The 18338-nt window shown below is 35.9% G+C and overlaps 1 protein-coding gene across 1 annotated transcript; it reads left to right on the top strand.

Annotated features, from left to right (window-relative positions):
• Positions 1-14366: 14366 nt before the first annotated feature.
• On the top strand, positions 14367-15278 carry LOC308432224 (putative vomeronasal receptor-like protein 4; the record flags this gene model as incomplete). The annotated part of the gene is made up of 1 exon (XM_080931994.1): positions 14367-15278. The coding sequence occupies one exon, from the start codon at positions 14367-14369 to the stop codon at positions 15276-15278; it is 912 nt and encodes a 303-aa protein (XP_080788120.1).
• Between the last annotated feature and the right edge of the window lie 3060 nt (positions 15279-18338).

Below are 18338 nucleotides of genomic sequence, written 5' to 3'. Positions count from 1 at the left end.
TAAGATAAATCAGACACTATATTTATAGGTTCTGAGAAACGTTGTAAGACCTCAAGAACCACTAGACATTCTACCACCTGTGGAGAGGCTTTTATATACTGCCTCGAATAGACCTGTCCATTAACCACAAAAGCCCCCAGTCCGGTCTTAGAACTGTCAGTATAAATCACTAACCCTTCTTTTAGGGGACTACAGGACATTACTTTAGGAAAAACTACAGGTTGGGTTAAAGCAAACTGTAAAATTGGATATTTTGGGTAATGATTATCTATTTTTCCCCGAAAAGGAGGTGACTAAGATAGCCCAATCATTCGAAGTGGCAGCAAGAGTAGAAACTTGTATGGCATTATAGGGAACAATTAGCAAATGTGGTTCACTGCCAAAATGTGTGATGGCAGATTTTAGTCCCCTCAGCGCCAATTGTGCCACAGCATCTGGATACCAGTCAATTATTTTAGCTGGTGAGGCATTAGGATGTACCCACAATAATGGTCCTTGTTGCCAAAGCACAGCAGTAGGGAGTCTGTTCGTTTTAAAAACACATAATGAAAAAGGTTTATCATAATCTATGTGAGCCAATTGTGCATCTTGTATAGCTTCTTCTACCAACTATAACGCTCTTTCTGCTTGCGGGGTCAAACTTCTAGGTGAGGAGACATGAGGATCTCCTTCTAGAATATCAAATAAGGGTTTAAGTTCAGCAGAAAGAATCTTAAGAAAAGGTCTAAGCCAATTGATGTCTCCCAGTAATTTTTGAAAATCATTAAGAGTGTGGAGGTGATCTCTTCTTATCTCGAGCTTTTGAAGGACAATCTTATCAGGGAATACCACAGACCCTAGGAATTGACCGGTATCAGAAATCTGGACCTTTTCTGTGGCAATATATAGGCCCTTACTTTTTAGGGCCTGTAACAATATAGGGAATGCCTCTTTTAAAATCATCAAATTTTTGTGGCATAATGCAAGACGCACCTGTCTCCTTACTTTCTCTGGGAGGAATGAGAAGGCTTTCAAAGGTGCGCGTGTCTCATAAGGAGGAGGGGCTGTTGGTAAAGGAGGTGCTGTTGGAACGGCTAATGGCGCACGCAGAGGTCTGTGCCGCTCATCAGGGTGATACCTCTCTTCTTCATATCTAGCAGCTTCTTCATCTAACTCTGCTTCTTCTTTTGGGTCTAAGCCTTCTTGCTCATCATCATCTGAAGTCTCGGGGCTATCAATGTTAAGAGCCTCAAGGTCCTCTACAGGGTACAAGCTGACTCCCCTTTTCTTAATATTAGAGGGCATAAGGGAATGAAAATGAAGGTTTGTGGGTAACAACTCTCCCGCTGTATAGCGTACCTGGAGGTCCTTTTTCCTTAGGGGGGGGGGAATATATTTTCCTGCGCGCACCCATCCTCTCGCTCTGTTCAGCTTCTGATAGTCTATCCTGGACTTCACTCAATGTCTCTTGCCCTGCAGCGATAGCGGACCTACAACTCTCATCTTTTAAACAATTTTGTACCATCGTCCAAATGGCCATGGTCCCAGGCCCGAGGTCTCTGGCAGTCAGCACACAGTCTAAATCTCTACCCAATTTTTTTCCATGAGGCTGGTGAGAGAGACCCAGAGACCGCAAACCAAGGGGCAGCAGACTCTACCTCTTTTACAAAATGCTGTAAGATTCGGGTGGGCAATTTTAGATCTCTCTGCTTAAGAATTGACTGCAGGGCTGTAACGGTCGAGTGTGAAGAGCCCATCACAGCGATGTAATACCCGAAGCTTATTTACGTTGCGGCTCAAAGTGAAACTGAAAGGCTAGTAAGCACAAAACTAACCCTAGCCCCAATGGACACAATGGGAAACTAAGAGGAAAAGAATAAAAACTGCACTGACAAAGACCAGAGCCTCTACAGACCTTTCCCAGGCCGTGGAAGATTTAAACCAAATTTAAAGAAAGATCCAGGGTCAGACATACCTTGCCGAACTTATCTCCCCACAGTTCTGGATCCTCCCTGCCCGGAGACAGGGGGCCTTCGCTGGTGCAGACGATGGAGTGGTCGAGTTCCTGGGTTCAGGCACCAGATGTCCCGTGCAACCGTCTCGACTGCAAGAACGACGGGGCACACGAAATAGGATTCTTCTGCGGTAAACTTTAATGCTCTCGAGAGCCAGCACTTGCTGCACGTGACGAAGAAGACGAAGAACAGGAAGAAGACGAAGAAGATGAAGAAGATGAAGAAGAAGAAGAAGAAGAAGAAGAAGAAGAAGAAGAAGAAGAAGAAGAAGAAGAACAAGAAGAAGAAGAAGAAGAAGAAGAAGAAGAAGAACCCGAACTATCTAGCCCGTCCCCTTATAAAGGGATCAGTCCTTGCCTTGGACGTGGAGCCCCCTGATTGGTTGAAACTCATCAGGCCCTATGACGCCACGGGAGAGGCAGAGCTCAAGGAGTAGAAAGTTACCCAGCATGTGCGCACATGACTTGTTTACTGCTAACTCCAGCAGGATGTCAGCGCCATCTTGTAATGGAGAATGTGCAGGCAGCGCCCCACACATATAGAGTCTTCTAAGACTCCAAACATGATCCTTATCTGCTACTGAAATCTCAGATAAATTGGGTCTGCTTGAATTTTGGCCCTTATGAGACAGCCTTCAACATAGTATGGACTTGTCAAAGCATCTTATCTTATTGCAGTATTATTTGAAACTAGCAGTTTTCCAACTTACTTTTGGTATAAAGGCTAGAGTAAATTATTGAAGTGACGAATATGCTGTCTCCAGAATCTATATCAGGCTAGTTAGCATTCTATTTCTTTTCTGTTATGCAGAGAGACGAGGTGGAGCTAATTACCTTATACTTTAGGAAGGATATTTTCACATGAACTACATCGCTAGACTCCTAGAAATTTCACTGAGGTAGAAAAGTCCTTGAAGTTTGGTAAGAATTAGTCTTCTAATGTGCATATGTTTTGTGAACAGGACACAAAAGTTTGCAACTGTATGCTTACGTGAACCAAGCATTATACTGCCATCAATATAGTGAACCAGAATAATATCTTGATGAAGATACAGGAGACTATGATCACTTTAAACTGTTGCGTTATACAGAACAGGAAAATTAGTATAATTTGAGGTAGAAATGTAAAGATTTACCCCTGGCATTGCCAAATGAAAATACATTGCTTTTGTTGGGTTATATTGACATGTATATTTTACAAGCATTTGTGAGGTCACTATCTGCTTACAGGTAACAGAAAATACATTAATCTGCTTGAGAAAAAAAAATATCCTGTATAAAAAGTGCAATTTTAGAAACTTCCACACTGGTTTAATCATAGTCAACTGTCATTCTTCATGAATAAATGCTCCATTCTGGAGTTCTCCACTTGTGTTTTATACCAGCCAAATTTTATATATATCAGAATGTAGGGGTAATCAGTACCTATATACATCTTTAACCCTTGATGCTGCCATTGATTTCTGTAATTCCTCTGGGAATGTGATTTAGTTTGGCAGATGTTTGCATATCAGTTCTTGCTTTCACCACCTGATATGAGTACTCTTGCCTATCATTTAACTCAAAGCTGGAGCCTGCCTTTTAATATTAAGGTGTGTTTCTTGTAGGCAGCAGACAGCTGTTTTTTTTTTTTTTTTTTTGTTTTTTGATCCATTCACTCACTCTTCTTCTTTTTAGTGGAGAATTGAGGCCATTCATGTTTGAATTATTACTCAAATCTGTTTGCTATCATATTGTTTATTTTTGGTGTTGTGATCTTAGTGGTCATTTTTGTTTTGATGACTATCGTCTCATATTTTTCCTCTGTCTCTCTGCTGTGTTAATTCTTCTTTTCAGCCCAAACTGTATGCTTCTTGTATTACTTTAGGTTTTGTCTGTGGAACATACAAATTTTTAGGCTATGTTGTAAAAACCGGTTCTCTTTTTATTTCTATGAGTAGCATTGGTGGGCATATCATTATAGATTTGCTGCCATTAAAAACTTGGTATTTATTGCGACAGATTTTTTTGGCTTTGAAAGTTTACCTTGAGAAATCGGCTGTTTTTTTATTTCAATAAAAATTATTTTATTTATTTATTTATTTATTCATTTTTTGAATACATTTTTTAAGGTTGTAATTACGTATTTGTGGGTACATATATATACACATATGTATATATGTAACAATAATATCGGAAAAGAGGCTATTAATTTGGGGCTATAGAAGAGAGACTAAGAGGGGCTGTATGGAGGACATGGGGGTGTGATGCAGTTCTATTTTAATTAAAATATGTTCTTTTTTTTGTTGAACATCACACAGTCTGTGAGTTGTTTCTGGGGTGTTCAGAGTTTTCTGGAGTTAGTATCCCATTATCAGTGACTGCATATTATGCCTGTTCTTTTGTGACTGGGTTATCTCACTCAGGATGATATTCTCTATATGCATCCATTTCCTTTTGTTTATGTGTACCATAACTTTTTATATTTTTTATTTTATAAAACAAAGATAAATGTACAAATTTTCAGCATTTTTGCATGAAAGTTTATGAATACATTTTTTAAGGTTGTAATTAAGTATTTGTGGGTACATATACATACACATATGTATACATGTAACAATAATATAAGAAAAGAGGCTATTAATTTGAGTGGATAGGAGAGAAACTGGGAGGGGCGGTAGGCAGGAAAGGGGGATGTGATACAGTTCTATTTTAATTAAAATATATTCTTTTTTTTTTGTTGACCTGCACACAGTCTGTGAGATGTTTCTGAGGTATTCAGAGCTTTCTGGGGTTAGTATCCCATTATCAGTGACTGTATATTATGTCTGTTCTTTTGTGACTGGTTTAGCTTACTCAGGATGATATTCTCTAGATGCATCCATTTTCTTCAGAATTTCGTTAAGTTATTGTTTCTGATAGCTGAGTAGTACTCCATTGTGTAAATGTACGACAATTTTTGTATCCATTCATCTACTGAAGAACATCTGGGTTATTTACAGCTTCTGGCTATTATAAATAGAGCTGCAATGAACACTGTGGTGCATGCATCTTTGTTGTATATTGAAGTGTCTCTGGGGTAAATGCCCAGAAGTGGAATAACTGGGTCTTCAGGTAGTATTATGTCCATTTTTCTGAGGAATCGCCAGACTGATTTCCAGAGTGGGTGTATCAGTTTACAACCCCACCAACAGTGGAGAAGTGTTCCTCTATCTCCACATCCTTGTCAGCATCTGTTGTCATCTGAGTTTTGGATCTTGGCCAATCTGACTGGTATGGTGGAATCTCAGGGTTGTTTTGATTTGCATTTCCCTGATGGCTAAGGATGTTGAGCACTTCTTTAGATTTTTCTCAGCCATTTGATATTCCTCGATTGAGAACGTTTTGTTTAAGTCTGTACCCAATTTTTTAATAGGGTTGTTTAATTCTCTAGCATATAGCTTTTGGAGTTCTTTGTATACCTTGGATATTAGGCCTCTATCTGATGTGGGGTTGGTAAATATCTTTTCCCACTCGGTTGGCTGCCATTTTGTTTTCTTGACAGTATCTTTAGCCTTACAGAAACTTTTAAATCTCATTAAATCCCATTTGTCAATCTTCGATTTTAGAGCATGAGCCATTGGTGTTCTGTTCAGGAAATTTTCTCCTGTGCCTATGAGTTCTAAGGTTTTCCCTACTTTCTCATCTAATAGTTTCAGTGTACCTAGTTTAATGTGGAGATCTTTGATCCACTTGCACTTGAGCTTTGTACAAGGAGATATAAAAGTTCTATTTTCATTCTTCTGCATGCTGAGTGCCAGTTGGACCAACAGCATTTGTTGAATAGGCTGTCCTTTTTTCATTGAATGTTTACATGTTTGGGAATGTTTTGTTTCTGTTTTCATTGAATTGTAGAAAATCTTTAATTTCTCTTTTTTAATATATCATAAGCTTTTTAAATACATTACCATTAAATGATTAATATGTTACTGTAAATACAAACAGAATCATAATTAAAATGTACATTTGAAAAGCAAAAGCATCAGGATAACATGACCTCTAATAACTGCCAGCTTCTGAACAGTAGCACAATGATTGCATATTCATCAACTAATTAGCATGATAAATAAACCTTTTAGAAAGCAATGTATGAGTTCAGCCTAACGAAAAGCAATCCATCCTTCACATTGACTCTTGTCCACATCACAATGCTGTTTTTCTTAATTTTATTATTGAATATTTTATGAATTTACAATACAAATGTTATCCCTTTATCACCTCCCAACCTCTTTCCCCCTTCCCCTTGCTTCCATAAAGATGCTCTACTTCCAGTCATCCACTATCACCTCACCACCCTGGCATTCCCCTACTCTGGGAAAATGAGCATTCACAGGACCAAAGGATTCTCCTCTTATTGATGCCACACAATGCCATCCTCTGCTACATATGCAGCTGGAGCCAAAATCATTTTAAAATGAATAAAATTTTAGGAGGGAGATTTAAAGGAAGAATATGAGCATATTGGCCATATAGGATGAATATAATTGTAACATTTTTTAAAACTTTATTTTAAAAAACAAAAATAAAAGAAAAAATATTAAACGATTTTGCATAAATGTATACAAATACAATTGAGTCAGTGCTTGCCTTTTTTTTTCTTCTTTTTTTTAAGGATTGATACTCTGCATTAAGGTCTTACTATTTACAATGAGCAAAAAGTACATGTAAAACAGGGTGTAACCCGGAATTAGTCAACGTTTTCTTGGTGTGTAAGGATTGAGTATGACATTTCTTTATTTTTGTTTTGTTTTGTTTCTTTCTTGAACTTCACACAGTCTGTGAGTTGTTTCTGGGGCAGTCCGAGCCTCTGGGGTTAGCATCCCACTATTAGTGACTGCATATTATGTCTGTTCTTTTGTGACAGGGTTATCGCACTCAGGATGATATTTTCTAGATTGCACCATTTTCTTAAGAATTTGGTTAAGTCATTGCTTCTGATGGCTGAGTACTACTCCATTGTGTAAATATACCACAATTTTTGTATCCATTCATCTACTGAAGGACATCTGTGTTCTTTCCAGCTTCTGGCTATTATAAATAGAGCTTCTATGAACATTGTGGTGCATGTATTTTTGTTGTATATTGGAGTGTCTCTGGGGCAAATGCCCAGAAGTGGAATAACTGGGTCTTCAGGTAGTACTATGTCCAATTTTCTCAGGTATCGCCAGACAGATTTCCAGAGTGGTTGTATTAGCTTGCAACCCCTCCAAGGGTGGAGAAGTGTTCCTTTTTCTCCGCAGCCTCGCCAGCCTCTGCTGTCATCTGAGTTTTGGATCTTGGCCAATCTGACTGATGTTAGGTGGAATCTCAGGGTTGTTTTGATTTGCATTTCCCTGATGGCTAAGGATGTCGAGCACTTCCTATGATGTTTCTCAGCCATTCGATATTCCTCAATTGAGAATGTTTTGTTTAGCTCTGTACCCCATTTTTTAATAGGGTTGTTTGATTCTCTGGTGTCTTCTTTGTATACCTTGGATATTAGGCCTCTATCTGATGTGGAGTTGGTAAAGATCTTTTCCCATTCTGTTGGCTGCCATTTTGTTTCCTTGACAATGTCCTTAGCCTTACAGAAACTTTGCAATCTCATTAAGTCCCATTTGTTAATCTTTGACCTTAGAGCTTGAGCCATTGGTGTTTTGTTCAGAAAATTTTCTCCTTTGCCTATGTGTTATAAGGTTTTCCCTACTTTCTCATCTTTGTTTCTTTTTTGATACTGCAATGGTTTAATAGAGCATTGTTTAGTTTCCATGTGTATATGGGTTTTTTGTTGTCTTTGTTGTTATTAAAAACAAGCTTTATAGACCATGGTGTTCTGAAAGGATGCATGGTAGTATTTCCATCCTCTTATATTGATTGAACCTCATTCTGTGTCCAATTTTGTGTTCAGTTCTTGAGAAGGCACCATGAGGTGCTGAGAAAATGGTGTATTCTTTTGTTTAGGATGATATGTTCTGTAGATATCTATTAATTCCAGTTGGTTCATAGTCTCTGCTAGTTTTACAGTTTCATAGCTCAGTTTCTGTTTCCATGATCTGTCCATTGGTGAGAGTAGCATATTAACGTCTTCCACTATTATTGTGTGGGGTAAAATGTATTTTCTGAGGTTTAGTAGGGTTTCTTTTAAGAATATGGGTGCTTTTGTATTTGGAGCATATATGTTAAGGATTGAGAGTTCCTGCTGACAGATTTCCCCTGTAATGAGTAAAAAGTGTCCTTCCCCCCTTTTTTTTGATAACTTTTGTTTGAAATTCTTCTTTATTCGATATTAAAATGGCCACACCAGCTTTCTTCTTGGGGCCATTTCCTTGGAAGGTTTTCTCACAACCTTTTACTCTGAGATAGTGTCTGTTTTTTCTCTGAGATGAGTTCCATGTATGCAGCAAAATGTTGGATTTTGTTTATGTATCAAGTCTGATAGTCTATATCTTTTTTATTGGGGTGTTGAGTCCATTTATGCTAATAGATATCCAGGAATAGTGGTTGCTGTTTCCTGCTATTATTGCTTTTGTAGGTTGAATTGTGCCTATACGTCTTTCTTCTTAAGGTTTTATAGCTTAGGAATTTTCTTGTTTTTACTATGACGTGGTTCCCCTCATTGTATTGGGTTTTCCAACTGTAATTCTTTGTAGTGCTGGGTTTGTGGTTATATATTGTATGAATTTAGTTTTGTCTTGGAATATCTTCGTCTCATCATCTAAGGTGATTGATAGTTTTGCTTGGGTATAGCAGCTTAGGCTGACACTTGTGCTCTTTTAGGGTCTGCATGATATCTGTCCAGGCTCTTCTAGCTCTCATAGTCTCTGTTGAGAAATCGGGTGTGATTCGATTTAGTCTGCCTTTATATGTTACATGACCTTTTTTGTATACTGCTTTTAGTATTCTTTCTTTGCTTTGGGCACTTGGTGTTTTGACTATTATGTGTCGGGAGGAATTTCTTTTCTGGTCCAATCTATTTGGATTTCCGTAGGCTTCTTTTATGCTCGTGGTCATCTCATTCTTAAGGGTAGGAAAGTTTTCTTCTACAATTTGGTTGAAAATATTTACTGTACCTCTTAGTTGATATTCTTCGCCCTCTTGTATTCCTATTATCTTTAGGTTTGGTCTTCTCATTGTGTCCTGGATCTCCTGGACATTTTGGGTTAGGGGCTTTTTGGTTTTTGCATCTTCTCTGACTGTTTTGTCTATGTTTTCAATGTTGTCTTTGGCCCCGAGATTATCTCTTCCATCTCTTGTAGTCTGTTGGAAATGTTTGCATCTGTAACTCCTGATTCCTTTTTTAGGATTTCTACCTCTAGCATTGTCTCTTTTAGTGTTTTCTTTATTGTGTCCACTTCCATTTTAAATTCCTTCCTCCATTCCTTCATCTCTTTGGTTCTATTTTCCTCTAGTTTTTTGAGTGTTTTTCTTGTTTCTTCTTTAAAAACTTCTAATTCGTTATGTTTTTCCTCTCGTTCTTGTTTAAGGATCTCTATCATCATCTTGAGGTAGGATTTCAGGTCTGAGTCTTATTTTTCTGTAGAGTTTGGCATTCTGCTGTTTGTTGTGATGGGAGAGTTGGGTTCTAGTGTTGCCACATTTTATTGGTTTCCCTGGGATACGTTCTTTTGCTTTTCTTTTGTCATCTTGTTGTCAGTGATTGGTTTTTGCCTTTCCCTTGTACCTGGCCTGTGTCACTGGATCTCTGCTGTTTCTGGTGGCGGATGGTACAAGTGCCTGTTGTGCTCCCCAAAAGCTGCTGGCTAGGAACAGAGTGCCTGATGCTGGGTTTCTGGGTCCCTGCGTCCCTGGATCAAGCCGGGCAGGCACACACTTTCTGTGTGTTCTTCTGAGATCTCTCTTCCCCCTGGCTAGTCAGAACCTGTTCTCACTCTGCTCTTCCTGGTAGGGGATCAAAATCAGCTGTTTTTAATCCAATGTTTTGCCATAATTAAAGAAATTCACTTTTCTATTTGTTAGGTTTCATTTATTTGTGACTTACATTTTCTCTTAGTGCTTTTGAATCTCTCTTTTTTTTTGGTTTGTTGATTCTTTTATATACTAGGGTTTTAACTATAAGATGAATGAAAATTTTTGTTGTGCTCTTAGCTCATTTTTTTTTGTATTTTGTGGGCTTTCTAAATCATATGGTTGTACCTTTGGGGCAGTTTTCTTCTATGACTTTATTGAATTTCTTGTGTTTACCATTGACTTGGGATTATTCTCTGTCACCTTACCTACAATTTGAAAATTTGGTTTATTTCATGGTTTTTCACATAAACAATATTTTCTAGGCATACACTCTGTCAGCTCATCTGAATTTCCATATCCACAGCCCAATTCCCGATGGTAATGCAGTTTATTCACTCCTGTCCATGTGCTCTGTTAGAAAAAACATTACCCTTAGTCTATTTGGAGGAGGTGACATTACCTACTTTTTGCAAAAAAAGCTGTTAATTTCTAGGAGAGACACTGAAGTCAGTCTTAGGTGAGTATGGATGTCACCAGAAATTCTTTGGAAGCAGGGTGGATACCATGGAGAATCTAAATTGTTTTTCCACCTTAAAAAAATAGAATACCCCTATTCTTAGTTTTGTTTTCTTCACAAGGACTGAGATCAGTTAATCTGCCAAGACATATATGGTCTGGAGAGAATAGTTCACACATGGGATACCTAGAGCTCAGCTGTTCCAAGTTTGCTTGTCTCCTGGAATTAGGAAATTTCACTCTTCCATTTGATGGTACCATTTTGTCACAACCTCAAGATCAAATGTGCCTTCTCCAGATGACATGATAACTGTGGGTCTAAAGGGAGATGAGCTGATGACATTTCTTCTTTATAACTACTTCTTAGGGTCTCAGTCTACAATGGTGTTTATGGGAGGCCCATATGGTGAGTGTTTAAATCCTCTTCATTACATTGAGAGCAGTACGTGGTAGAATGACGCAAGATTCTGTGATGATTAGAGAATTTTCTGCTAATAATTTTACTTTTGTGCTATATTAACTCATAAGTAAACCAGAGATGCTTTCAGACATAAAAATGTCACTATAATGATTAATAAAAAAACCCACAGGTTTCACCCAATTTGATATCTTTTATATATAATAGTATACAGGTTCTAGCAAAATGATAGATAGAAATGCTAATAGGCTGAAGATGATTGGTGAATATTATATATTAAATCAAAATATCACAACACACATTGCTTTTTGTAATGGATGTACACTGACATACATTTAAAAAGTAACTCCATCTCAATCTTTAAGGAGCCTATGTGACAGAGGATTGCACTGAGTTTGTGTTCTCATAATTCTAAAATCACCAATCCACCTAGGTGTAACTATCTGTGTTAGTTTTCTATCCTTTTAACACAAAATATGAGTTGACTTAGAGTGTGAAAACCAAATTACCACTGTTCATTGTTTTTTCAGGGATTGATTTATAATATCGATGCATTTGAATTGTATTTTGTATTTTACTACTTTACTCTCGTCTCAAGTTAACTGACAGTATGCATTTATTATATGAGACTTAAGCTACAAATATAAAACAAAGTTAACTAATACAGTGTTCATCAGTAATTTCTAGTGTGTTAAATTTTTATATACAGGTGACTTCTTAGGAAAGTATCAATTGATGACATAATAATGCATAAAATTTACTTAACCTCATATAATTTTAAATATTTTATATTGATTGGTTTAATCTATTGCAATGATTTCCCATAAAGTTCCCTATATTATTAAATATTCAAAAACGGGATACAAAGATCACAGTATATACATTAAATACTGTTCTAAAATCAAATATTGATAAGAAAGAGGCAAAATGATGGTCACAGTAGAACAGAGACCTATACATGAAGTGTCCTCTGTCTCTGTCTCTGCCTCTGCCTTTGCCTCTCTCTGTCTCTTTATATTTGTGTCTCTGTCTCTCTTTCTCCTTCTTTTTTCCTGTCTTACATGTTTCTTCAGAATTCAGAGATATGGCTATAAAATAATTAGACTTTTGGTCTGGGACAATTCAATGGGGTGGTTTTCAACTGTTATAAATTTTTATGGATATACTTTGGGTTTTAGTCTTTAGAATTAAATATTGCAACTTTAACGTGGACAGCCAAAATTGCAATTTTTAAGTAAAAGGTATTTTTTTTCAGTATATAAACCTGTTAGCAAACAGTTTTTAACTGTGATATCTATGGTCTTTTTTTTTTAAGCCAACCTCAGCTCCTGTGAGCCTCAAATAATGATATCAATTTATGAATTAGAAGGTGTGTTATTTTCTGTACTTATGTATGTACCTTTACAAAGCAGTGGATATGAAGTAGAGAGTTTAAAGTACATCACTTTGGAATATGAAAAAAAATTTATTAACTATCTTTTACCTTATTATATTATCATTTTATATTAATTTTAATATTTGTGATTATAAGTATAATTAATTATAAATTATTATATGTATATGGTTTGTCCATTTGTAAGTTTAATATTAGAATGGGGTTATAGGTTTTTTACTTTGCAGACCAAGGTTTGAATTATGTAGTTTCCTGGAGTTTTATTTTTTAATCTAATTTTATATATGTCTAGATATTTTTCTACTTATATTAACCCAGGTTTTTTAAAAAGCAAATCATGCTCTGGACCACTGAGGTATATTTCCATCCCATATTCTGGAGCTTTTATAAACAGGACACCACTTTGCAGCTACTGTAAATGTCTGTTGGTGAGAGAATAAGGTGTTTGGCTTCAACAATTGAAATGAATCCATTCCTTTACTCGATTAAGCTTTTAAGGAACAAAATAATGTAAAAATTAAATTGTGACTTATAGTGTCATATTTATAGAAAACTTATAGGATGTTCTCAGGCTCTAACTTCTGAATTATTTCCAAATATGCATGAATGTGGAACATGTGCATAAACTCCAAAATTTAATTAGACACTTTTTTCTCACAAGAATCTGATTCAGAGTGGTTGTTTTTTATTTTTCTATGACAAGCTGATTTAAAATAATGAATTAACTTAATTAAATAATACAATGATCCTGGTCATCAGGTCAAATGACTTAACATAGGCAGTAAATGTACAACTGTTGAGTGACACTGTGGGAAATGTTAAGGTTCTGATGATGTATGGTAACACTGGGGACCCTGTTTTCCACTACATTGAAAGGGATATATTGTGAAGCAGAAACATACAAACTGGATCTTTATCTGGTTATCTTCAATGAGTTCATGTTTGTCATTCTGCATTGATAATAGTGTTTGTCGTAGCATCCCAAGTTCTCTCCTGTGGTAGAGATGAATGTAATCTACAGTAACCACAGAAAACAGGAAAGTAAAAGAGGAACACTGACCATGTATGGGTAGGATGGAAGCAACAGAGATCAGAACATCAGTGCACAAATGATCTCATCAGTGAACTAGGAAAAGGGAGGCTTTTCAGAGTGTGGATGGGAATAAATGCGGAAGAAAAAGGTAGGTAGGCAAAATATCAACATGGACTTCTGAAAATCCATAACTACTCATTCTATTAACTAATTACACTGTACCTCCAAAAAGAAATGAAAAATCCACTTTGTCTTAGTAACTGGAGGTTAGTTCTCTAAATACGAAGTTTCAGAAAAGGTGCTGGGAAGGAACCTATAGTAGGAGAGGCCTAGGGCCATTTAGAGCCATAATTATTGGTCATAAAATGTGGAAAGTAAACTAAAGTTCTCTAGCTATATCTTTCTCTTTAAATCAGATTCTTGGGAAGCAAGATTTCTTGGAAAAAGGAAAATAAAATCGATTAATTGAGAAAGATTTTTTGCTGATTAAAATAGTGGGATTATCACAAATTATCTCTGTGATTACACTAGAATTACAAGTCAAAATATGTTTAGCTACAAACTAAAGCATAGTAAAATTAGAGTATGAGAATGAATAGCCTGTTTTTCAGATTTTTTCTATGAATAGTATTTCAAATTAATGTAACTTTTACAGTTGTAAAATATTATTAATATTCTGTGTTTATCCCTAGTGTTTTAGGTTTTAATGATAAAATTGGCAATTAAATCAGTAGGATTTAAATTCTGATGCATGAGACTTGGGTACAATACAAAGCCACAATGTAAGCATTCTGTACAGATATGATTGTAATTGTGTTTATTATCTATAATTTCTACATATACATAAGACACATGGACCATATAGAAATGTAAGTTATGATGTACAGTCTGGAAGATCAACAGTTAAAGACACAGGCTATTCAAGAGTTAGCTTAGAAAATAGAATAATAATATAGTCACTGTATCACACACATTATGTATGCTCTATCATTTTTTCAGATACAAATAAACTTCCACTATGCTCTTATGATGAACACACTCTCCACTCATGTTCTCATTCAAGAATGTCCTTTATTTTCAAGCTGGGCTTGGAGTCCTAGCCAATACATTTCTTCTTTGTTTCTACATTTACATAATCCTAGGTCACAGACCTAAGCCCATGGACCTGATCTACTGTCAACTGACCTTTGTTCACATAATGATGATCCTCACTGGAGGGGACATTTGGCTTACAGACATATTTGAGACACTGAATATTGAGAATGACTTCAAATGTAAAGCAAAGTATTACATAAACAGGGTGATGAGAGGCCTCTCTATCTGCATCACCAGCCTCCTAAGTGTGTTCCAGGCTGTCACTATCAGTCCCAATACCTCACTGTTGGTAAAATTTAAACAAAAACTAAAACAATACAAAATATATGTTTTATTATGTATATGGTCTTTCAACATATCTTTCAGTAGTAACCGGATCTTCTATGTTGATTCTTACACCAATGTAAGTGGGACCAACCAGATGAAGGTCAATAAATACTGTTCAGTCTCTCCTATGCACTACATCATCAGTGCACTTATTTTAACAGTGGCAACTTCCAGAGATATGTTTCTTGTAGGTATCATGCTGAGCACAAGTGTATACATGGTGATTATCTTGTTCAGACATCAGAAGCAATGCAAGCATCTTCATAGCATCAGCCAGTTGAGAGCCTCCCCTGAAAAAAGGGCCACCCAGACTGTCTTGCTGCTGGTGGTTTTCTTTGTGCTCATGTACTGGGTGGACCTCGCCATCACAATGACCTCAGTACTGTTATGGATGTATGACCCAGTCATTCTGACAGTTCAGAAGTTTGTGATGAATGCCTATCCCACAATTACTCCTTTGGTACAAATCAGCATTGATAACAGAATAATCATTATGCTGAAAAACATGCAGCCAAAATGCTACCATAAATATTTTTAAAAGCGATTTTTCTCTTGTTTAAAAGCTATTTATTCATTTCTTATTTAGACATACAAGTGTTGTGCCAGACTGCATGAATGTGGGCAATCCCCTGGTACCCACCGAGTGAGGTGTTATGGGATCCCCTGGAACTGGACTTACTGCTGCTTATAAAAATTCATCCCGTGCAGCTCTAGTTGTTTTTTTCAAAATAAAGTTTCTTTAAACGTTTATGGCTTGAGTAGCAAAGCAAGTTTCATCATATGATTTAAATAAAACTTAAGCTATTACACATGTGCATTCTTACAACATTTCTGTTGCCAAGTAGTAGTATTTTCTTAAGTTAATTGTATGGAATAAGTTAATATTTTCACATGAATTCTCTTTTCCTTTTTACTTTATATAATATTACTTTGATGCCAAGGTTACTCAGAAGATGATTGTCACTGATATACAATTTTAAGCATTTATTTTAAATTTATACTCATTCATCAAAAATAATTTAAGTACTATGTTGTAACTTTATTTTTCCTTTAATAATAATTTATGTGAATCCACAAAAAATGAGAATTTTTAAGTTTTCATTTTTACTAAAGTTATTTAATAAGTCTTTTAGGAAAATTTCATGTGATTGTTTATTTGTACTTCATTTTATCTTCTTATTAAAATTTTAGTGACAAATAAAATTTTTTATATACATGTGATTATTGTACAATGTGTTTATTGTGTATCTATATGTATGTATGTATGTATGTATGTATGTATGTATGTATATGTGTGTGTGTGTGTGTGTGTGTGTGTGTGTGTGTGAAGTCCAGGAGACAATGTTGGCCATTGTTATTCATATGTTATTAATACAGTCTCTTGTTAGGATATCTCTCTCTGCTACTGGGACCAAGATGGTAGTCTCAGAGATTCCTCTCCATCTCTGGGATCACAAGTGTTTACCACCATCTTCCATTAATTTGACATTACAATACATTCTGATTAGGTTTCCAACTCACCTACTCTTTTCTGTTTGATACTTTTGCATTGTTTGATACTTACCCTTTGAGTAGAGGAAGGCTTCTGATTTGTTTGAGTTAATTTTATAACCCGCCACTTTGCTGAAGTTGGTTATCAGCTCTATAACTTCTCTGGTGGAAATTTTTGAGTTACTTAAGTGTACTGTCATATATCATCTGCAAATAGAGAATCACCTCAATTTTTATGTATATTTCTTGTGACTGCTTTCAAAATCAATATGTGTTTTATTCAGTTGTACAAATGTGAATAATATTCTTTGCTTAAAACCACTGTTTTAAGTGCTATGTATAAAATGAGGTAATGTAAATGAACAGGATTGGATTTCCCCTGCATGAGATTTAGGTGCTTCAGGTTCACAAATTGTAAATTCTGTATAATATGTGTGCATGTATTCATTTATTATCTATAATATCCTATAAATATGAGAGATGCATGGGAGGCATATACATATGTAGGTTATGATGTACTGTCTAGAACCTCAAAAGTAAAGGGATAGGCTAATCAACAATTAGTATGGAAAATAGAATAATAGAATGGTGGTATGGACATAGTTTTCAGTGTACCAGAATCTTGATGTATATTGTATTACTTTTTAAGATATATGAAAATAAACTTTCACTATGTTGTTAAGATGAATGCATTCTGCACTTATGTCTTCATTCAAGAATGTTCTTTATTTACAAGCTGGATTTGGAGTTCTAGCAAATATCTTTATTCTTTTTTCTATATTATCATAATCCTAGGTCACACACCTAAGCCTGCAGATGTGATCTCCTGTCAACTCACCTTTGTTCACATAATGATGTTCCTCTTTGGATGGGACCTTTTGCTTACAGACCATTATGAGTCACTGAACATTGAGAATGACTTCAAATGCAAGACAACCTCTCTATCTGCACCACCTTCTCCCTCATGAGTGTGTTCTAGGTGGTCATTCTCATTCTCACTATCTCTTTGTTGGCAAAATTTAAAGATAAACAAAAACAAAAAAAGTTTTGATTCATGTTTCAATTTGTTCTTCAGTACTAACTGGATGATCTACTATGGTGGTGCTTTTACCAATGTGAGACCACCCAAATGCAGGTTAAGAAATCCTGCTCACTGTTACCTATGAACTTCATAATCAGGGGACTTATTTTTACAATATCAACCTCCAGAGATGTGTATCTTGTAGAAGTCATGCTGCCCACAAGTGCATACATAGTGATTATCACGTTCAGACATCAGAGGCAATGCAAACATCTTTAAGTGTCAGCCATCAGAGAGAGTCCCCTGAGAAAAGAGCCACCCGGACCATATTGCTGCTGGTGATTTTCTTTGTGATCATGTACTGGTTGGATTTTCTAATCTCACTCATGACATGTTGTGGATGTACAACCCAGTCATTCAGACTCATCAGAAATTTATGTTGTATGCCTATTCAAAAATTACCCCTTTGGTATAAATCACTTCTGATAACAAGTTAATAATTATGCTGAAAACATCCAGTCAAAGAAGGACCCCCAGAGTTTCTCTTAAGATTTCTTTTTTTTAATATCATTGAATTACTACTCATTTATACCTGTGAGTGCTGTGGGCAGTGTGTATACATGATTGTATTTCTGGTTCCCACAGAGGAGAGACAATGCCATGGCATTCATTGGGTTTAGACTTATATACATGTGAAACAGCCATTCTGTGCAGCCGCAGGTATTTTTTTTAAACAAAAATTGTTAATGGTATAATAACAAAGCAATATTTTTTATATTATTTAAATAGATTTTTTACATTACACATACACTTTTATTATTTTTATTTCTCTTGTCAATACTATAGAGTTCTTAAGTTAATTGTATAGAATCAGTTTACATTTTTACATGAGTTCTCTTTCTTTTTTATTAGGTACAATGAATATGTATGTGTGTGTGTGTGTGTGTGTGTGTGTGTGTGTGTGTGTGTGTATGTGTACTTACTTACACCAGACCAGGACTCAACCTTGACTGTTAATATTCACATGCCTTTCATCTTGTACCTTGATAGAACATTTTTCTCAGTGACTTGGGCCAAGATGGTAAT

The sequence above is a fragment of the Micromys minutus genome, assembly GCF_963924665.1.
Source record: "Micromys minutus genome assembly, chromosome: 18".
Lineage (NCBI taxonomy): Eukaryota > Metazoa > Chordata > Mammalia > Rodentia > Muridae > Micromys > Micromys minutus.
The sequence above is the reverse complement of the archived record's forward strand: the minus strand, read 5'-3'. Positions and strand labels throughout refer to the sequence as shown.